Source organism: Anabrus simplex, chromosome 14 (assembly GCF_040414725.1).
Source record: "Anabrus simplex isolate iqAnaSimp1 chromosome 14, ASM4041472v1, whole genome shotgun sequence".
NCBI classification, from domain to species: domain Eukaryota; kingdom Metazoa; phylum Arthropoda; class Insecta; order Orthoptera; family Tettigoniidae; genus Anabrus; species Anabrus simplex.
The window spans coordinates 23336397-23359991 of NC_090278.1; the positions used below are offsets into that span (position 1 = coordinate 23336397).

The 23595-nt window shown below is 38.0% G+C and overlaps 1 protein-coding gene across 1 annotated transcript in view; it reads right to left on the reverse strand.

Annotated features, from left to right (window-relative positions):
- LOC136885420 (gastrula zinc finger protein XlCGF57.1) overlaps positions 1–23595 on the reverse strand; it is a 71862-nt gene that overhangs the window by 38763 nt on the left and 9504 nt on the right. The window contains exons 2-3 of the mRNA XM_067157946.2: positions 17227–17327; positions 16949–17071 (exon numbers count right to left, since the gene is read on the reverse strand). Of these exons, the coding sequence (XP_067014047.2) occupies positions 16949–17071; positions 17227–17295 (192 nt within the window). The 5' untranslated portion in view covers positions 17296–17327. The remainder of the gene's footprint in view (positions 1–16948; positions 17072–17226; positions 17328–23595) is intronic.

A 23595-nucleotide genomic window follows, 5' to 3' on the forward strand; every position in this document is an offset into this window, starting at 1 on the left:
ACGTCCATGATGAGGACCGCTCCGGTCGCCCTTTTTTGAATACGGACGATTTGGTGGCTTCAATTGAAGCGAAGATTCGTGAGAACAGGCGCATCACAATAACAGGTCTCTCAAAAGAATTTCCTGACATGTCGAGATCAGTGCTTTACAACATTGTTTCTGAACACCTGAAGTTTAGGAAACTGTGCTCCCGTTGGGTCCCGAAACCCTTAACAGAGAACCACAAAAACCAAAGATTTGAGTGTGCGATGAAGTTCTTGACTCGTTATGACAAAGAAGGTGACGGCTTCTTGAGTCAGATTGTAACTGGAGACGAAACAAGGGTTTCGCATATCATGCCCGAATCGAAGCAACAGAGCATGGAATGGAGACACACACACTCGCCTGTAAAGGTGAAGGCCAAACAGACTCTATCCCAGGGCAAAATCATGGCGTCGATGTTTTGGGATAGGCATGGTGTTTTGTTGGTCGACTTCATGCAACGAGGAATCACTATCAATGCAGAAGCATACTGCCAAACCCTGAGAAAGCTACGCAGAGCAATTCAAAACAAAAGACGCGGCATGCTGACAAAGGGAATTGTCCTTCTCCATGACAATGCAAGACCTCACCTGCAGGTCAGACCCGTGATTTATTGGACAGTTTTGGCTGGAAAGTTTTAGACCACCCACCCTACAGTCCTGATCTTGCGCCGAATGATTACCATCTGTTCCTCCACCTCAAACATCACCTCAGTGGCAACCATTACAATGATGACGACGATGTGAAAATGGCAGTGAACTCTTGGTTATCGGAGCTGGCGGCAAGTTTCTATGAAGAGGGTATTTTAAAATTGGTTACGAGGTATGATAACTGTTTGAACAAACTTGGCATCTATGTTGAAAAATAGAGTGAAATATGTACTTTCTGAATATAACTTTACTTTTTTAAAAATAACCTTGCGTTGTGTACTTATTTTCAAACGGACCTTACTTAAAAAACACGCCTCGTACAAAGTCTCATTAGATGATCAAACATTTGAGGTATGGTGTGCAATTGGTGCAAGACAGTAAACTGGTGCTAATTTCCTTTACAACACAGTGATTTTGGAGTACTATGTTAACGATACTTCATGACAATTCACTGAAATGCTAATGGAAGAAGGATAAACAATATGATACTTCCAGCAGAACAGTGCAACAAACAGATCATTGGAAGTTGATCATGAATGGTTAGATGAATGAGTAACTACTCACGCAATATGACTCCTCACCACATATGCAAGACTTAATTACTTCTAATTAGCTTATTTTCTTTTTACAAGTTGCTTTCCGTCACACCAACACACATAGGTCGTATGGCAATGATGGGACAGGAAAGGGCTAGGAATGGGAGTGGGAGGAAGCGGCTGTGGCCTTAATTAAGGTACAGCCACAGCATTTGCCTGATGTGAAAATGGGAAACCATAGCAAACCATCTTCATGGCTGCCGATAGTGGGGTTCGTATTCACTACCTCCCAAACACTAGATACTGACCGCACTTAAGCAACTGCAGCTATCGAGCTCGGTCTTCTAATTATTACCATTGGAGGTACCTTCAAACACAATGCTTCAGGCTCACCCATGCAATACATAATATAAGCCAATATAAACTGCAGCAAGTCTTCCAAACTTCCTCGGTGGGTTAGGATAGCCTAACTCTGTATACCTGGTCAGAGGTTCTCCAGTTCCACATCACCACAAGGACTGACTTTTAATTTCAAAACTACTACACACCTGACCAGGATTCGGAACACATAAACACATACCATGGTGATGTCACTTGGAAATCACACCCTCCAGAGCCTAGAATTTATAACACAACTATGCAAGATTTTAAATATTAACTAGCTGATGTGTGTGTCACTGACAGTTTAGTTGCAGCAAAAATATCATCCACAATCAGTAATAAAAATATAAAAACTTCAAAACTACAAAAGTAGATAGAATAGGTCAGATTTCTGGAGATATATTGCCATACCTTAAACACATATCTGATTATTGTTTGCATAAAAGAGTTATATCAAATGAGAAAGGAATTTCTATAGCAGGCCCAAAGTACAAAGGAAAGAATATTAAAAACAGAGATGATTATTACAGTTTAAGAAAACAAATGAACTCTATTACCCTTAGCGTATGCTTCCTGCTCCACTCCTAATTTATTTCTGTTCTATTAACAGCTGTAGGAAGTGAACACTGCAAAACAATCTAACACAAATATAAATATGTTACATTAAATATATTTACAGTTACAGTGTTGAAGAATTGTTCCTGTGTGATGTTTTATTTTCAAAAATTGTTTCACTGTATAAGAATGTAGGTAAATCAGAATCGCCAAGTCTCCACTCGCGCCACGGATTTCGATGAGCACCACCACCTCCAATTTCATTTTCAATACCACTCTGTTCATTTATATTAATCACCATCAAATCCTGCAACTAAGATGCTGCTTCAACGTCACTATCATTGTCCACTCACTGTTCTAAAATATCAATTTTGTGAGCAAAGATGAACCAGGAACCACGTTTATTTTCAATCTTCATCATCAGTAAACTATTATAAACATTCGAGAATATCAGAGGCTAAAATACCATCACGATTCCCATGAACTATAATAAATAGGGAAGGGTGTTCTCTTAAAGACCATCAGATAGCTCTATATTACTGGAACACAGGACAGTCATCATACGAATGCTGAAAGCACAAGCTATTTTCATGATGAGTGGGACTCGACATCGACCTAATCAATACACAAATGAGCTAAATATATATATTACTAAGTTCTTTAATGAAAAGATCATAAGGCCATCTTACGGTAAATTTCTGAACTTTTATCAATGAGTTCCAATATTTTGTTTTGAATTGTCTCAATCATCAAGATATATGTCATTACTACATTCATGATTTCCTTTCAAATGCGTTTATGTGCTACTGATCTTATTTAACACAATGCTGTCCGGTCCATCCGATGTATAACTGGCCCCTGCGGCTGGAAGGTTTTGGCAGAGACATGGAGTTATTGCAGGGTATCATAATTTAATAATTTTGGATCCATTCACACTTATATCCGTCCACTTTATAGTTGTGGTGAGATTTTATATTTCGGTGCATTCTGGTAATGATATCTGTTTGATTCCTCCACCATATACTCCAACAAGTCATTACAAATGTACAACTTGGTGCCGCTCTTGACATCATAACCTATACTTTCAGGTTCACTCAGCAAAATTTTAATGCCAGCCATAAACGAGAAAGACTCCAAAAACAGTATAATATCCTGCTTAGACCACTCATTTCCAGAAATAGGGATAATATTATCAACAGTACTTACATCTAGACCATCTTTGCTATCTCAAGCAACAGGTCATTGCTCGCATGGTGCAATTAACGTGTCATTCAACGCATCACTTCAACATAAATGCATGACACTAGCACTAGAATTATCATTAGACAATTCATCTTCACTCTCCTCACAAACACTGGATACATATGACATATTATCAGCGTATAATTCAAGTATAATATCACTAGGAGTCAATCCAATGTTTACCGCTTCTGCCATTTTTGTTTGCTAGCATTGATGGATACACGGGAGATATTCGAAGGCAAAAACAAATGCCATTTACGTACTAAAACGGGCAAAACCAGTACTAAAAGATGCATAGATTTTCTATAATTTAGGTACATCAACGATAACCTCCAAGTAGTTCCTCAATAACTGTTAGATGGCATCAGAAGACAGAGCTGCACCAACACGTATTCATACGTGATCGGCTGCAGAGCACCGTGCTTGGAAACGCGTATTGATACGTGAGCGGACAGCATTGCGTTAAGTACTTGTGTGCTGATGATAGCCCTAATAGCCAAAACATGTCCACTTTTGTGAGATAAATCATCCTTTTAGATTGTATTGAATAAGTGGTTAAACTATATATATAATACTTGTAATGATACTTACAGGCCACATATGTTCTGTGAACGTATTCTTTCCAATTATACTGCACACATTTGTGAAAATTTTATATTTTTAACATATTTTTTAACAATTTGTTGTACATTGCACTGACACAGATAGGTCTTATTATGGCAACAACTTTTGTGAAATTACTAACTGATTTGAGAGAAGGCACTTTGGGGTTTGGACAGCTTAATCCTGTGAGGCTTAACCTGTAGGACTCCAGCAAGATATAGCAAATAATTTAGATTCAGGTGGTCAGATGGACTGTATTATTAATGACTAACCCAAGGCCTCTGAAAGGATGGAACACGGAACGTTTTTGATGAAAATGAAGGCTAATGGACAAAAAAACAACAAAAAAATGACTGAATGGGTGAATAAATTCCCAGAAAATAGAACTAGAGAATTAGAGTAGGTGAAGCATTATCTGATCAAATAACGATTGAGAGGGGATGTTATTGGACCTCTTCTGTTTTCTTATATGTAAATGATATGAGTAAAGAACTAGAATCAGAGATAAGATGTTATACTGCAAGGAGGACTGCAGGACTGTGAGCGAATGCAAATAGATCTTGACAAAATTGTGAGATGGACAATGGACAGCAGGATGAAAAGTCAGGTTCAGAGTTTCACTAAATCACATAAATAGGATTGTAAACAAAGGTTACAGATCTCTTCACATAGTTATAAGGGTATTTATGGGTTGTAGTAAGGATGTACAGCAGAATGCATGTAGATCACCGGAAAGATCACAATCAGAATATGGTTCTAGTGTAACCCTCACCAGGGTTACATGATTTGAGCACTGGAAAAGATCCAAAGGAAAGCAAAACAATTTGTTCTGTATGATTTCTGACAAATAAGTGGTGTGACAGAAATGCTGCAAACTTTAGGCTAGGAAGACCTGCGAGTAAGGAGACGAACAGCTCGATTAAGCGGAAAGTATATGTAACAACTTCCAACTTGTTCATTTAAGAAATTCCACCTTTCCACCACTCAAAAATTTGTCTTAGATTAAAATAACATTAATTTTATTTTAAAACTAGGCGGTACTTGTTTCACTTTTTGTAGGAAACATCTTCACCCATAATCTTGATTTACAGTTAAGATATGCACAAAAACACAGAAGCACAAGTAAAACACAATTAACTACTTATATTAAAAACAACTTGTCCCTGACAAAATGAAAGGTCTAAAGAGTCTTTGGCCTTTTCCTTTTTGTCACTATTTGATATGTCTTGATGTACAGGATGTGTTATTCATGTAATACCACTTTGGAAACTACCCCAAGATAAAGGATCCTAAAGTTTCTTCATGAATAAATGAAAGAGTACTGTACAACTACGTAAATTTTTGTAACATTCAACACTTAGTGTGAATGGGAAGGGGTAATTTTCTTGTCAGATGAAATGGACTAATTGTGTTCAAGATGGAAAGCAACTTCATATGATGTGGTTGCATCCAAATCACCTGACAGCCCTCACGGCTGACTCACACCGAGCCTCCTACTGTGCTCAAAGCTGCTTTCCTCCTAGTAATAAGCGAAGAGTTCCAAGCTGTCAGTGGAAAGATGGCTTGCAATGATGTTTGTAGACATATATATTTGAGTGAAGTTTTTAACCCTCGAACTGGTAGGTTAAATAGCTCTAACCGGTGGGTGTGCACTACACATTTGACGTCCGTGATGTATGTCACTCTGACAGATGTATTATTCACAGAATATGCACATATAATACACCAAAACATTCAGCATGAAGTGGTCTATTTGAGAAGTGGTTTACATTTACCCTATATGTAAAATTTTTTTCATTTTTCTGCCCCTTTAAATGCTTCCCCAAAAAATTAAAAATATGTTTTATTACACATCAAATATAAATGACGGATTTTCTTTAGCTTTTTAAAATATGCATTTTTTTAGAGAAGTTAATTCTGATGATAAGTATGCAAATTTTAACCTTTTAAGTGCTGAGTTACCAGTTGACTGTTTGGTACCTCAGTGCTGAGTTTTTTCATACGTATGTAAAAAAAATTGTAGAAGCCTCAATTTTTAACTTATCAGTGGGTGATTAGCTTAAAATGTTTATAAATGTTGTTTGTTTATAAATATAAATGCAAATGGAAAATCCTACACTTATGTTCAATATTATTTTGAGAGAAAACAAAATTACACTTATGTGCCCATCCATGCATTATCTTTATACAAAGTAAAGAGCCCATAATAATATTGTTTCTTAAAATCTGTAGGCAACTAATACATGTAACTTCTTAGAAGTATATAAGTTGATATTTTAAAATACTTTCCAAACCTAGAATGTGGTGATAGTTAAATGTTTTCTACTGACTGTTTGGGATGCCGATTTTCCAATTATCTGCACCAACTCCACTGGCACAAAAGTTTCTAAAAGTCAATGATTTTCGGGTTGTCATCAAACACCACTTGGCCCTCAGAGCCTGTCACAGTTACCTGAAACTCTGGTGAAGAAAAGTAATCCATCCGCCATGAAATTAGCGATAAAATAGCTTTTGTACTCTCAGTCTTTTTCTTCTTTCGTTTAGAAGGAAGTTCTGTTTCTCTCTCACATACAATATTTTCGGCACTCCCTCTATCACTCTCACTTTCAAAATAGCTGAACAATTCCTTAAAATGATTATCTCCATCGTCACTTTCCGCTGTGGTTAATAACTGAAAGATTCTGTGATCCAAAATAACATCACTGCAAGAGCACATAAACTGTTGTTCCGCCATGTTTGTTTACATCACAGATGAACTCCACAGACGTATACAAAAAGCTCTGTAAGTTACTTCTCGAAGCTATAATCTCTGATCAGTTAGTTCTACATAATGCCCAACAGATGGCAGAACATGTCAGAGATCAAATTCGCACTCGAAAGTGAACCGGGAAACTGAAAAAAATTAAAATTCTCGCCCACCATCTATAGACGGGCGTAGCACTGGTGGACCGGCCGCGTCAGCCCGTCTATAGGCGGGCGTAGCACTCGTCGGGTTAAATGAATGGTGCTAATACTTTAGGAATTATTCAATACAGAGTACAGTAGTTGATAAGAGTCCTAACCATTGGGTGTCCATAACCTACCTCAGGTGGCATAACACTTCACCATTCTGCTGCAGTGGGCCTTGAATTTACACATGCATTTAATTCTGTTACAATATCTTCATCATTTAAATCCACAAATGTAGCCATCGTGTGTGCATAACACACAGTAAACAACGAAAGCAAGGCATAAAAAAATCAACATGTGTTTCAAGTCTGTACGAATCACGACCTTCAATTGTTTCAAAGATAGCACACGTAAATGGATGTATTTAACACTGAAACATTTCACATTCCAAGGAGAAAACATGCCTGATGAACGGTACCATCTAACAGAAAGTTTCACAAATTCTCCTAGCTGGATTTATTGGTAAAGTAGACCTGATGATCTATCGTCAGCTACCAGTTCGAGGGTTAAAGTAGGAAAGGTCATAATAGGAAAATAAATTTGGAATTAAACGGGACAAACTTGGGCAAATATTCGTATACAGGAAGAGTAATTAGAGATTGGAATAATTTACCAAGGCAGATGTTCTATAAAGTTCCAACTCAGTGTTCTCGCCAGAAATATTCTTCAGCTGGGTGGCAGGAATAAGTAGCCGGGCAGGAAATACTACGTAAACAATGAATATCATAAAATTTCAATTCCCCTCAGGGTATTAACAATAATATTGGACAGGTAAACATCAACTGCAAAATTTAACTATTTTAGTGTTATCACGAAGAAGAGATAACAAAGTATTTTGAACTTCTAGTGTTCTACTGCTCGTTCATAACCACTTGGTTGCTGTGGAGTGCCAGACGTGTTTCTTATGTCGCACGGAATTGAGTGCTCGCATGTGATTCCTCGCTAATCCAGACACCGCTCGCGCATGACACTACGTGATAAGCTAAACATTTAAACTCCGTGGTACTCATGCAATTATGCAGACAATAACGAACATTTTTCATTTAAATAATTTACAGTATTTACATTTTAATTTGGAACACACAATAACTTAAATATGTATTAATATTACGTAAACCAAGAGAGCTGGCCATTCGGTTAGGAGCATGCAGCTGTGAATTTGCATTCGGGAGATAGTGGGTTCCAACCCCACTGTTGGCAGCCCTGAAGATGGTTTTCTGTGGTTTCCCAATTTCACATCAGGTAAATGCTGGGGTTGTAACTTAATTAAGGCAATGGCCGTTTCCTTCCCACTCCTAGCCCTTTCCTATTCCATCGTTGCCATTAGAGCTATGTGTGTCGGTGTGACGTAAAGCAACTTGAAATATTACCATATTTCCCGGAATAATCGTCGCCACCGCGTAATCGTCACATCCTTTATTTTCAATACAAAAATCGGACTTTAAACATTTAATCGCATAATCGTCGCACGTCCAAATTTTGTTCACTAATCTGGTTAAAAGGTAAATGGAACTGTAATGTAAGTTGCACATGAATGTGCAATTTAAATACGTGTATGGTTTATGGGCAATTTGGCAACACAGTCACATTTGCGAGATGTTGCACAATGTATAAATAAATAATACGCATGGCTTACCGGCAGGCTATCGGCAGTTTGACAACGTGGTCGTGAGGCAGTGTACAATTTATTCACCACCTACATATTATGAGTTCTCATTTGAAATACGTAAGGCTGTAAGTTATAGCTTATCGGCAACGTCGCCAGGAAATACTGGTACCAACACACACTTGTCTTCTAGTAGACAAGAGGTCTGATAGAATTCTGCGTTATTACAACCACCCGCCCCCAGCGCAACAGTTGCGAAGGACCTTGGCCTAGCAAGCGACCGCTGCTCAGCCTGAAGGCCTGCAGATTACGAGGTGTGGTGTGGTCAGCACGACGAATCCTCACGGCCGTTATTCTTGGCTCTCTAGACCAGGGCTGCCATCTCACTGTCAGATAGCTCCTCAACTGTAATCAAGTAGGTTGAGTGGACCTCGAACCGTGTAAGAGGCTGGCACGCAACCCCTACACCATGAGGCCGGCTCCTGCGTTATTGCACACGAAGTAAAATCCAAGATGATAACGCAGATTTCCACGGAATTATTCAGCTCACTGTCAGCCGAATTATTTACGATGTCTCAGTTGTCATCGCTAGACTCTTATCTTACTACTACGTCATAAGTGTCCGGGCATGGGGTGAAAACTTTTACCCAAGCAGTCAAGATAATTATTATCCAATTGTATTAAAGTTTTATTTTATAAACTCGTCAGAAATGTAATGTAAAATCATCAATAACTGGGAAGAAATATTAACCTAATTACCATATGTTTAAAAGAAATTGAAAAAATGAATGTTTGTTACTGACGTCTCGGAACACGGTCAACTACAGTAGATCTACACCGCGCTAGCTAGCGCGATGTATGAAGACGTCCATGCTCCGGTTTGCGAGGTTTGTGCAAGCGCACTAGTGTCGCAACCAACAAGCTCCACTGATAACAAATTGCTGCATGCTTCCTTGCTGCCTAACAGTATTGGCTGCTCTGGAATGGACAGATCACAGATGCATTTATTTGTTTGTGACTGACGTGATTACTGTAGACATGTGTGCGTGAGAATTTAAGTTTTTAATTTGTGTTTGTAGAAATAATTTGTTTTAATAGTGAACAATTACGGAAAGTCATTTATATTGCAAAATATTAACATGTGAAGCATTTATAAGCGGTTGAAACTAGTCTGCGGGCTTCAAGCTAAGCGTAACTGCCTTTGCTGAACAGCACGGGAACAGAGCTGCAGAAAGAAAATTTTCAGTGAGTGAAAAGTTGGTGCATGACTGGCAGAAATTAAAAAACAAGCTATAAAGCACAAGCCCTTCTAGACGCATGTTTAGAAGTCCTAAAACAGGGAAGGTTCCTACAATTGACGAAGAAGTGTTTATGTACGTTAATGAAATATGTAGCAATGGCTGCAGTGTATCATATGAAATGTTACAATTTAAGGGATGGGAGGTAGCGCGCAAACACAACATAACTCAGTTTAAGGCGAGTCGTGGGTGGATTAAGGGGTTCATGCGACGACACAATCTGTCAGTGCGAAGGAGAACAACACTAAGCCAAAAGTTGCCTGCTGATTACATGGACAAGATTGTAAATTTTCACCGATTTATCATACATTTGTGCAAGGAAACTTCGTACTTGCTTCCTCAAATTGGTAATGCCGATCAGATCCAATATTTTTTGATATGCCTCGTAGCAGCACTATTGTGTTAAAAGGATCACGGAGTGTATTAATGAAAACCAGCGGTAGTGAGAAGTTTCGATGCACGGCAATGCTAGCCATTACAGCTGATGGATGAAAGTTGCCGCCTTACATAATTTTCAAGAGGAAAACGATGCCTAAGAATATACAGTTTCAACGTGAAATTCATGTAGGAGTGCAACCAAAGGGTTGGATGGACGTAGAACTCATGCCGGACTGGGTTAAAACTGTGTAGGGTAGAAGACCCGGTGCACTACTAAAACAACCAGCTCTGCTTGTTTTAGATAGTTTCCGAGGTCACCTCGTGAACGAAGTTAAGCAACTTCTCAGTAAAAATAAGACACGACAGATAGTCATTTCTGGTGGCCTAACATCTGCTTTGCAGCCACTAGACGTATGTATTAATAAACCCTTTAAAGACCACTTACGTCGATTTTACAACGAGTGGATGATGAGCGGCGATCAGTAATTGACGCCCGTTGGAAATATCAGGCGTCCACCCTTGGACTTGTTATGCTCGTGGGTGATGAAAAGTTGGGATCTTATACCACCTGATCTAGTCTCCAAGAGCTTCAAAAGGACTGGGATTTCGAATGCACTAGACGGATCCGAAGATGACGCAGTGTGGCAGAGAGACGAAGAATCTGATACTGGTATTAACAGCGGCGAGGACAGCGCATCGGATCCCGAAACCTGCGATAGCGACACAGAAGATTTGGAATAAATTGGGTACCGGTAAGTCCGTATTTAACAACAAAGCGATAAATTTTTGCAAGTGTAATATTTTAACTTTAATACTCAAATTAATGACAATTAACTTAATATGTTCATTTTTATTTTCAGGCTGGAAAAACGTTAGCCAATTTTTTTTTTTGCTAGGGGCTTTACGTCGCACCAACACAGATAGGTCTTATGACGACGATGGGATAGGAAAGGCCTAGGAGTTGGAAGGAAACGGCCATGGCCTTAATTAAGGTACAGCCCCAGCATTTGCCTGGTGTGAAAATGGGAAACCACGGAAAACCATCTTCAGGGCTGCCGATAGTGGGATTCGAACCTACTATCTCCCGGATGCAAGCTCACAGCTGCGCGGCTCTACGCACATGGCCAACTCGCCCGGTGTTTGCCGAATTGTTGCGATTAATTATGAAATTTGTTTTAGACTATTTAAATTATTTTGATGTGTAAACGTGAGTATTACATGCATCTTAAATTTGTATCAAATACAATTTAGTTATAAATAAATTTTTTAAGTAATACAAATCCTGGTATTAAAAATTCTTCGTATAATGGTTGCACCCTACTATTTTTTCGAAAATTTTGGTATAAAAAATGTGACGATTCTGCCGGGAAATACGGTATGTAACTAGCACATACCTAGCGTTATGATAGCCGGGCGGTCAGTAAAAACGGTCTGGGCTTCCCTACTGCCCTCTTTCCTTCTATCTTAGCCTCCAATACTTGTTCTGGTATCCTTCCCTCCTCCATCCTCATAACATGTCCAAACCATCTCAATTTATTTTTCTCCATCCTGTTGCTCAGTTTTCTATCCCTAGCTCTTTTCTGACCTCAACATTTCTTACTCTGTCTCTCCTTGTCTTCATCTTCATCTCACTGGCCTGAATTTTACTCTCATTTCTTGCCGTCAAAGTCCAAGTCTCTGATGCATACATTAATATAGGGGTTTAGTACATCTTATCTCTTTACATTTCATAGGAACTTCTCTGTTCCACACCAGGTTCCTTACATTCTGGTAGAACATATTGTCCGCTTGCACCCTTCTACTATTGTAGCCTGTACAGCATGTACAGTAAAATTATATCAGATATAACAGATTAGAAATTACATTTTCTAATAATTACTATTATGTAAAACTTTAAGACAGGATTAATACTTCTGAAGACATTGGAAAATTTGTAGAAAAAATAGCTAATAATCGAAGAAGAATAAAACAAAAATGCATGAAGCATAAAAATTCACTTCTTTTACTGGAGGTTAAATGTTGCACTAACTTGAGTAGGTCTCCAACGGCAATGAGATAGCAAGAGGCTAACTAAAGTACAGCCCTAGAACAGGCCTGGTAATTACAATAACATCACATGACGTGGAGTTTCAAATCAACATTCTTCCACCCTTCAAAAATCCAACTACCTCCTGCAATCTTGAGGTTCTGAGACCAACACTCTACCAATTAACCACACAGGCAGCTATGTGCCTGGTATGGTACTTCCTGAAGCAAATTCTAGGATGAAATCCAGGTTTCTTGGTGCAGGTGTTGCAAATATACACTGATTCCCTTCTTCTTCCCTTTTTCTGCCTGTTGCAGCACACTGCACAATCTTTGGTTTAGGATTCATGCCCATATTGAGTACTATACCAAGAAAAGCCCTCATTTCTGCGATTGGCACATCAGTCCAATTAGCCCAAATGCTCCTCTCCCTCAATGGTGTATTAATTTGTATTTTTTCTCTTGCATAATGGTTAGTTTTATCAACAATTTGTCATATTAAATCTTGCATAAAAATAGTGTAAAAAATTCAACAGGAGTAGATGGTTTCTTACCGGCAGGAGGTGAAAAACCACTAATTAAAATGTGTGGTTTCTTTACAAAGTTGGAATCAGCTGGGCGATAAACTCTCCAACCATTGTCTGGTTCACAACTATATGTATCGCTCTCAACTAGAATTGTCATCATCACCTCAGAAACATCGGACTCACTGTCCATAACCGATAATTTGTCATCACTGCTGTCAATTTTATCTAAAAAATTAGCTATATCAGACAAAGTAGCACTACCCTGTCCGCGCGCCACCATTTTCACAGCTGACTAATGCAAACAACAGCTCATTCTTTATTCACCTGTAAACCTTGTACAACAAAGTTTTAATGCATCTAAAAGGCTGTGATGTTCCTAAAGGTTCTATACAATGACTATAGATAGCAGCAGCATTCATAATTGCTTCACACGCATATGTATTTACTGTGGAAACAGCTGGCGGGTACATCCTGACATACAGGAAACTAGGATGTCGGGAAATGCCCGACAGTCGTCTGCTGAGGGTTAAATATAATAATCATCTTCCACAGCTTATTCTGCTTCATCAGGGTCCGTGCACACCCTGAGGTACTTTCATGCCTCTTGAGACTATCCCACATACCCCTAGTGCCCAGTGATTTAAGGCTGCATGCCCTTCCTGACACCATGGGATTTTCAATTGAAAATCCCACCCCAGCAACACCAGGTATCAAACCATGGTCGCCAGGATGACAGGCAAGCAGCTAAGCCATTACAACACCCTGTTCCCAAATAATGACTATAATGCATTGTATATCATCGTCGCGGAGCAAAGGAAACCTCGTAACTCCTTCAGAGTAAAATTTACAGAAGAAGTCCAAAACTGAACGGTCAGCAACGGCCGGAGAACTGTTCCCGGCATTTTCATTGCTTAACGACAGCCCAATGATTTGATTATTGGAGTCCTTTGTTCCCTTATCAGGCAACGCGGCACGCCTTCACAAGACAGATGGAGAAACATCGTTTTCTCATGAGTGGAGTTACAAGGTTTTCATTGCCTAGCAATGATAAGATACAAGTATTATTAATGCAACAATTACTATTGTACTATATACACTGCTACTTTAAAGCAAATGAGCGGATTTTTAAACAAAAAATTGAAACAAGAGCAATGCAGTATAAGTAACCATTTTTCCATACCAAGTCAGTGGGAGGAACAAACTGACACATATTTCAGAATGAATAGTTTGGAAAGGGAATTTTGTGTAGTGGTAGACAAGAACACTAAATAAAAAGAAGACTATATTGAAAATGAGCAGGCTTGATTTTTCTGAAGTGCTCACTGAAAACAGTTATGACAAATTAGCGTACTCCTTGAGACGATCACGCATACCCCTAGTGGTGCATGTACCACAGTTTGAATGCCACTGCTTTAGAGCACTGACTCAATCCACCTACCAAGCTACCTCACTGCAGTGGCCACGATATGTTGTCTACAGCACCCTCTCCATAGGTATGCTGGTTCTGACGTTCTGTTAACCAGAACCATCATACGTACACACTCTACTTTCAAGTCCTCAAATATATATTGATACTAGCTGATGTACCCGTGCTTCGCTACAGGATTCTCAGAAAGACTGACTTTGTGGTTTTCCTAACTGAAGTCAACATCAAAGAGAGAGAATCATCTCTGTACTGGCAATGAAGGCCCTGAGAGGGGTGGAAGGTAAAGGCTTCCACCATCCATAACCTTGGCACTTGGTGGGGTAGAGTGGTTAGCTCTACGCCCGGCCGCCTCTGCCCACAGGAATTAGCCCGGTACTCATTTTTGATGTAGGCTGAGTGAACCTCAGAACCATGTGCACCTCCGGAAGTGGAAACGTAGTTTCTTAAATTTTCCGACTTCCTGATGGGGATTCAAACCCACGTCCTTCCGGGCAAACCAAGTACACCTTTACCGCCTCGGCCAGGCAATATAGGTCATTACAAAAACGTCAGTAGGAATGTAGCGACTAAAAGCAATGTTGTCATATAAAATACTCGATTAAGTAAAAATAAAAATGAACATTTTCTCACTTTTAACGAACAGTACTACGGTGCCGATCTAACAGTCCAGAGTTTCATAGCTGGAATGACCAGGCTGCAGACAGCAGTGAATACTCCTCTGCCATTATTCTGTGAAATATGCACACTGATCATTCCAACAAGTGCCTCAGAGTAGGGATTGAATAGCTCGAATGCTACGATGAACCAGTGTGTTACGTACCAGTAGTATCAGAAAATTTATGAACGAGAGGAATGGTATCCTAAAGAAAAAAATTATCTAACTCCCCAGCTACTTCCTGCAAATATTCGAGCAGGATGTTACACTCGGTACGACCGGGCGATATGGCCATGTGGTTAGGGGTACGCAACTGTGAGCTTGCATCTGGGAGATAGTGGATTCGAACCCCACTGTCAGCAGCCCTGAAGATTACTTAGCCCTGAAGATGGTATTCAGTAGTTTCCCATTTTCACACCAAACAAATGTTGGGGCTGCTCCTTAATTGAGGCCAAGGCCTCTTCCTTCACCTTCCTAGCCCTTTCCTGTCCCATCGTCGCCATAAGACCAATCTGTTTCAGTGCGACGTAAAGCAAATTTTAAAAAACTTGGCACACAGCAGTAGTCCTATCTACCGGAGATGAGTGGCAACAGAAGACACAAAGCACATCACAACAAACAATGGTCAATGAAATGTTATTGTTGATCAATTTTTTAAGCTGTCTCTATTGTAGCCCTTCACATTTAGTTTTCTTTCGAGTCTGCGATATTAGAGCGTCTTATAAAATTATTTATAGCATAGACTGTAGTTCCTCTTTCTCTGACTTTACATACTGATTTATATTAAGTTTGGTTTTCCCATTTTCTCGTGACTCGGCGCTGATATGGACTTAGCAACAAAAATCCAAAATTTGTGAATCTCTGTGATCATAGCCAGGAAGGTAACAATGTATAAGACATAAATTATCGGAAATTTAATGCTATATAACTTTAGTTATGTAGTATTTATCGATACGACCCCTAATAACATAAATATTTGAGAATACAATTTTAGCCCTACCCCTAAAATACCATTTCACTCAGCGTGAATAAAATTATTTATGGCCTAGATTATAGCAAACTATTCCCCGACTTTGTATACCGATTTTCATTAAGATAGGACCGCTAATAACATAAATATTTTAGACTTAAATTTTAGGCCTTCCCCTAAGCTACCGTTTTTCTCAGCATCAATACAATTATTTATAGCCTAGATTGTAGGGACTTGTTCCCTGACTTTGCCTAGTGATTTTAATTAAGATATGACCAATAATAACATAAATATTTGAAAATTACATTTTAGGCCTACCCCTAAACTACCATTTCACTCAGTGTGAATAAAATTATTTATGGCCTAAATTGTAGCGACTAATTCCCCAACTTTATATACCGATTTTCATGAAATTCCCTTCAGCTGTTTTCTCGTGATGCGTGTACATATAGACAGACAGACAGAAATTACGGAAAAGTAAAAAGTGCATTTCCTTGTTACTGTGCCTAAAGGAGTAGATAAACTATTAAGGCTTAAAGATTTCTGTCTTTATTTATAGCTTTGAAGGCCATTACTTGACCGATACAGAAATACCAATTTTTTTTTTCAAATTCTGAGCAATGTACAGACAAAACTCTTATTTTATATATATAGATTGTGAACAGCTTAGTCGATAAATGGTTTTGCATCACAAGTTCTTTTTATTTTATTTTTATTTTTGCTATCTGCTTTACATTGCAACAACACCAATAGGTCTTATGGCGACAATGGGACAGGAAAGGCCTAGGAATGGGAAGGAAGGAGCCATGGCCTTAATTAAGGTACAGAAAACCACAGAAAATCATCTTCAGGGCTGCCAAGAGTGGGGTTTGAACCCATTATCTCCCGGATGTAAGCTCACAGCTGCACGCCCCTAACTGCACGGCCAACTTGCCCGGTCATCACAAGTTATAGGCAGTTGCAAAATGTAATAAATTACTCACTCTGCCATGCAACTCTTAACTTTCTACACTGAAAGGTATATCAAATTCTTCTCAAAAACTCTTTGTTATAAGTGATGAAAAATTCTTTCACAAGTTTCATATTATCATATATGGCAGAAAAGGGTTTTTTTTTAACTTGTTACCTGAAATTCAACCTCTTCTTTGAACACATCCTTGTTTTCTTCTTCGTCTTCTCCTCCACTTGGATTATCTATCACAACAGTTGGCTCAATCTTTCTCTCTACAATGTTATCACTGGCTACCTCCTGAAAATCAACAAGCAAACTTACAATACAGCCTATATGGCAAGTAAAACTATCATTCTAAAAGTGAAAAACATGTAAGAATTCACTACACATTGCAAGATTAGTGTCAGCAAAGAATAGGATAGGATAAAGCTCGCAATGAAAAATCCACTTACTAAGGTTGAGGGTTCTTCCACATCTGACAACCAGTCTGGCTCACATTTAATGAAAACTGGCTCCGCCATGATTTCAGAAACCTACAAGAAGACAGGAACCCCTAGACATACAAATGAAAACACCACCATTTCAAAAAACATATTATTTAGAAAACTGGTATATACGGTAATATGCACAACAGCACTCATCTCTGTATATATCTCAATAATTCTATAATTAATTATAATTACAATATAATAAGAGATAGTATCCCCCTAATCAATACATAATTTATTCTGTGATTAATTATACATCACAATGAGGTATGGGACTAGTTTTGATCATCTTCTGCCACTCACAGTAAACAATTGAAAAAAGTATTCACCCTATCACATACAAACAATGATGAAACATACAATATATCTAAAAATATGTTTGTGCACTTATTAAATGTATTATTGTGGTATGATACTAAAATCTGAAAAATCATAAAATATAGGATTTTTGAATCTGTATGACATCTAACAATTATAAAAGTTTAAAATAACATGTGTATTTTTGATGTCATATGTACAAAAATGTTCACTGGGTTCATCCCATTTAATTGATGAGTTTTGAAGAAAAATGAATTCATGTGTTGATATTCATATTTACCAAATTACCAATATTACCAAATTGTGAATTCGGAATTCAAGGAGGGACAATCCTGATCATTCATATTATAAGGGCATGGTAATTGGAGAGATGTGAAACACAATCTCCTTGATATTACTTGCAAACCATATGATCCAGAGGCAGGTCCTGAGGTTAGTACACAGTTTGTGTAGTGATGTATAGTGCAATACCAATTGTACTAAAATAACAAGCAGCTGGACTAAAACAGTTTGCAAACAGTATCGAAAAACTGTAAGGTACTATTCATTGTACAGCTATCACCAGTAGTATATTAGAAATAATATATAATGATCATCATCATCATCATCAATGTCCCACTCCAGTTGCCCGGGTGTGGTTAACCCCAATGCACCCGTAAGCGGACTCGTACACGCTCGAGCGGCTGGGCCAGGACTCCACAAGTGGACTGGTACGCCGGGATGCAAGGTCGCATATTGGAGACATTTGTGACATCTGTTGGCTTTTTCTGGAAACATTTCTAATTGAAATCTGTTCTTGGTGTCTCAATGTGTCACCAGAGTGCTCTGGTATGCTTCTTTGGCAAAGAGAATTGATTAAAATATCGATCGGGAAATCTGTATTCTGTTGTTGACAAGATGGCTGAGAAGAAAGATGCTCGCGCGGAATGCTCAGTAATAGCGAAATTCAAAGCGTATTTGATGTCTTAGGCTCTGATTTCAGCAGTGTTAGTGAGGAAGAAGGTATTAGTGATCCTGTGCATGAATGAAAATGAAATATATCACCAGAGATCTTTCGCCTAGTAATATCGTACGACATGGATTGCCAAATGAACGTTCTCCTGCCCCTCAAGATCCGATTGCGACTGCCGGATTTGAACCTACGATCTTGGTACCTGAATGTGAACATTTTACCACTGATCCTCAGACTGAATAGTAGTAATAATAATAATAATAATAATAATAATAATAATACACCGAGTGAAACATACGGCTTTAAGTTCGTATTTGGGATATAGGTTCGAATCTCATTCGCTTACTCGTGATTTGTTTCCCATTAGTTCCTTATTTCCAAATCAGGCAAATGTTAGGCTCGTGTCGTATAATTAAGGCCATAACACATACTAAAGAACTTCCGAGGTGAGATAAGTTAATGAAAAATGTAAGATTTAAAAGGGAATTTTTATGTGTTATATTTCTGTATTGTTCTGTTTTTTTGTATCATGAGCAATAGTGTGGAATTTCTCAATAATATAAAATAGGTCCCGTGATAATATGCGCAGCTGATCACCCACTATACTGTTTTAACCGAAAGCTTGCAACACCCAGGTTACATACTAAAAAGTTGGCGGATTCCTAGCAATGTAAGAGCAAAGGGCGGGTGGGTGCATGTGGGTTAATAAGCCTCCTCCACTCCTTTCTGTCCTCCCACTTTTCCTGCTCCATTACTTCCGCCACATCCAATCCAGCCTCTCTAATGTCCTTCCAAATCTGACCTATCCACCTTCCTCTCAATCTTCCAACTGGTCTCTTTCCCGTAATTTCTCCTTCCAATTCCCTTCTTGCTACCCATTCCTTTCCCATTTTTTTACATGTCCAAACCATCTCAGTCTTGCTTTCTGTATGTTCAGTACTAACAGTTCTATATTTAGATATTCTCTGATTTTAATATTTTGAATTCTATCTCATCTTGTCCTTTTAACAGATGTTCTTAAAAAGTTCATTTCTACTGCTTGGATCTTACTATCTTGTCTCTTATCAGTTACCAGCATTTCTAGTATGTATGTTACAATTCGTATGAAACACTGTTTATATAATGTTAATTTCATTCTCTTGGGTACTTTGTCATCCCATAAAAGTCTCTGACTTGATGATAAAAATGTTGTACCACTACTTAGTCTGTTATTAATTTCAGGGTTGATTTCATTACTTCCATTAATAATGCTACCCAGATATGTAAACTGTTCTACATTCTCTAACCGTTCTCCATCTATGTTCACTTGGCTTCACTTTTTCTCTTTTCTACAGTATATGACTACAGTTTTCCTTTTACTGATTACCATTCCAAACTCCTTCAGATTTTCATTTCAAACGTCCAGTCTCTTTTGTACTTCTATTTCTCCCTTTCCCCAAATCACCACATCATCTGCAAATACCAAAGCATTCACTTCATCACTACTGATACTCTGTTTTACATGTTTTATGATTTCATCCACCAATATAATAAACAATAATGGAGACAGTGCACTTCCTTGGTGAGACTTTTTTTTTTCTTTTTTTTTTTTTTATAACAAGTTCCACAGTCACCACTCCCCACTTGTACACTGCTTTTACTCTCATGATACAACATTTTTATCTTGTTAATTAATAATTTTGGTACATTCCTTTTCAGTAGGCATTCCCACACATGTTTTCTCTTAACTGTATTATAAGCTTTTTCCAAATCCAAAAATATGATGATGATTTTCTTGTTCCTTTCTAGACATTTTTCCATTATCGTTCGCACTATAAATATCAAGTCTATTGTTGATCTATCTGGCCTAAAGCCAATACTGTTCTTCCTCTAACTGTTTCTATTATATCCCCCAGTCTTTTGTCTATAACTTTCTTCATTATTTTTAGCCTATGTGATAACAGGGTTATACCCAGTGGCAGCTGGTGCAGAAAATCAGTTGTGTGCTGTAACTCATCCCCTCCTCCAAAAAATAAAACTATTGAGAAACATACCGGTATGCAGTTTTCAAGAGGCTCTCCACTGAGTTTTCCACACTGAACAAACATGCAAACAACCCCAACACATATACACATTCCTCATAAAAAATTATAAAACTATATAATTAAACACACAATAACACCTGCAATGGCAAAATATTCACGATCTCAAACACTTGATATGAGCGCGCAAAAACAGAACTTCCCAATGTTACCAAAATCATTGAAATAAAACCAGCAACATCATAATGCAAAATTACATGTTATGTTTTTATAGTGACATTTATAAACTAGACATTTTTATTAAAGGAAATCACAATATCATGTCCTTATTTTTACAACATACTGTAAAAAGTACAATTTTTATAGTTCATTGATTTACAAAAGTGGCTATGGAATAGGCAAGTTGGGAGTATTCTATCCTCTTTGGTATTAAGAGACCTGGCGGGAACAGCTCTACAGTATTTTGTTTTCCCATTTGCTTTGAGCGATCCCCTCTTAGAACTATCGCTGAGTCAAGAGGATGCCACCTGCCACTTTCACATTTTGGTGGTAATGCAAGTGTGACTAGTGCTGCCTCTCTGTGGTCGAACAAAGAATCGCTGTGGAGTGATATCTTCTTGTCTTGGCTGTTTGTTTCCACAGACTATCAGAAAAGTTGGGCATGCATGGGAAAAAGGCAGAGTTCCTGCTTTCTGGCAAAAAGCTTAGAAATTCTCGCTGAGCTGTCATCGCACAGCCAAGCACAGCCACTCAACCTAGAGCACACCACTAGTTACCTGGTTATGAGGGGAGTTGAATAATTTCCTCTCCTTTGGCTGACGTCTTTCTCAGTGCACTGTATTTGATTGTAGACAATATTTTTAAAGTAATTTATTTTTCAAATAGGCAATGTGCTCCAGCATTTCAGCACATAAGATACGGCCGGCCCTGGTTATACCTCCATACATTTCACATTTCTTTCTATTTCCTTTCTTGAACAATGGTAAAATGCTTCCTTGTTGCCAATCTTCAGGCATCCTTTCATCCTTCCATATGGCAATGAGGGCTTTGTATAGCCACTGTAGTCCAATGCTTCCTGCTACCTTAATCATATCAGCATTGAATTCGTCTTTTCCACTTGCTTTACCTTTGATCATTGCTTTCACTGCCCTTTCAAGTTCCAACCATGTTATCAGGTTCTCTTCTTTTTCTCCATCTATTATTTCCATTTTCTTATCTCCTTCTTCCTCTGAACAGTCATCTTTATCATATAGTTTTTCAAAATACTTTGCTTCACCTTCTGAAGACCCTTTTTGACATGTACTATGGATCCATCTTCTCTTTCTAATGCCTTGATTCTTTCTTGATTTATTATTTTTTATTTTATTATTCTGTATATTAGTTTTTGAATTCCTCGACTATCTTGCTCAATTTTGTTGGTAAACTCTCCCGAACATCTCTCCTTTTCTTCCTTGATACTCCTCTTTACTTGTAGTTTCAGTCGTTTGTATTCCACATGTAACATTTCCATCTTATTCTCATCCCTCTGAAACATTTTTTGCTTTTCCTTATCCATTTCTTTCTTCACCTTGTTCCTTTCTTTTATTTCTTTTTTTGTTTTGTCTGTCCGCCACCTTGACTCCTTTCCCTTAACCACTGCTTTTGTTTTTCCGCATGCCTCAATTGCTGCTTCCACAAATGTCTGTCTTAAATTGTCCCACTCTTCTTCTCCACTTCGTGTTTCCGTGTTAGGCAACTTCCTTTTTATACAATCTTGGAATGCCATTCTTTTATCCTCCTCCTCCAATTCCCAAATCCTGATCTTTGGTTTCTTCTTCAATACAGTTTTATGGATTTTTATTTGTTTTAATTCCACAATTAATAATCTATGATAACACTCCATACTTTCACTTCATATTCATATACATGACATATCTTTTCCATTCTTGATCTGTTATTATAAAATCGATGAGTGTTCCATACTGTCCATCCCAACTATATTGGCTGATCATATGGTTATTCCTCTTCATACACCATGTGTTCTTTATTATCGGGTTATTTCTGATACTAGAGTCCAACAGTTTCTCTCAATCTTCATTCCTATCGCCATACCCATGTGGGCCCAGAAATTCTCATATCCCATTCTATCAGTTCCCACATGAGCATTTAGATCTCCCATTATCATGATCCCATCTCCAACAATATATACTAATATCAAACCCAAACCAGTTTTTAAATAATATTTTAAAAACAATCTGTATGAACTCTGTAGTAATACCTGTCTCACGTAAAATCAAAATAGAACCAAAATAATATATATATATATATACCTTTTAAAAAAGGGAAAGTTACATTATTAACGGATATTCTGCTATACATTCTCCTATTTTTTTCTCAAAACTTTAAATTATACATTTAGCAGGTTTTCACTAGAACCCATAATATAAAAATTTTCATTGTCTTAAATTTGATTCACCCTGTCTTTAGTATATACTAAATAAATCATGGAACAATTTGACCTATAAAGTTTTAACCCCAGTAATACTGCCACACCACAGTATAGTGATAAAATAATGTGTAACCTAGTGCATAACTTGCATGTGACTTATATACCAAGTTTTGACAAGAACTGTTGAGCTGTTTCTTCTCATACCATAACAAACATTGAAACAAACAGACAAAAAAGGAATTAAACTTATTTTCAATTTCTGCGTGTGTAGTCAGAGATGAAAAAGTGTGAAGCACAAATTAGAATTGTACAGACAAAACTACTAGTATAATTCTACTTATGTAGATGGAAGGTGTCACTCCCAGAAATCAATACAAATAGATGCTATTGCCAACAATGAGAAATGAACTGCCTATGGCTCTTATTACATGAAACCAGTGAAACACTTGAATAGTCACATTTAATTGTTTACACTGAACAAAGCCCAACCTCATTTGTTGAGTAAATGGCGATAAATTAATATAAACACACCTAAATGAAGTCTAATCCCTCACGCTGTAGATCAACCAATGGTAATATGACTAATATGGTAATAAACGTGGACACGTTAATGA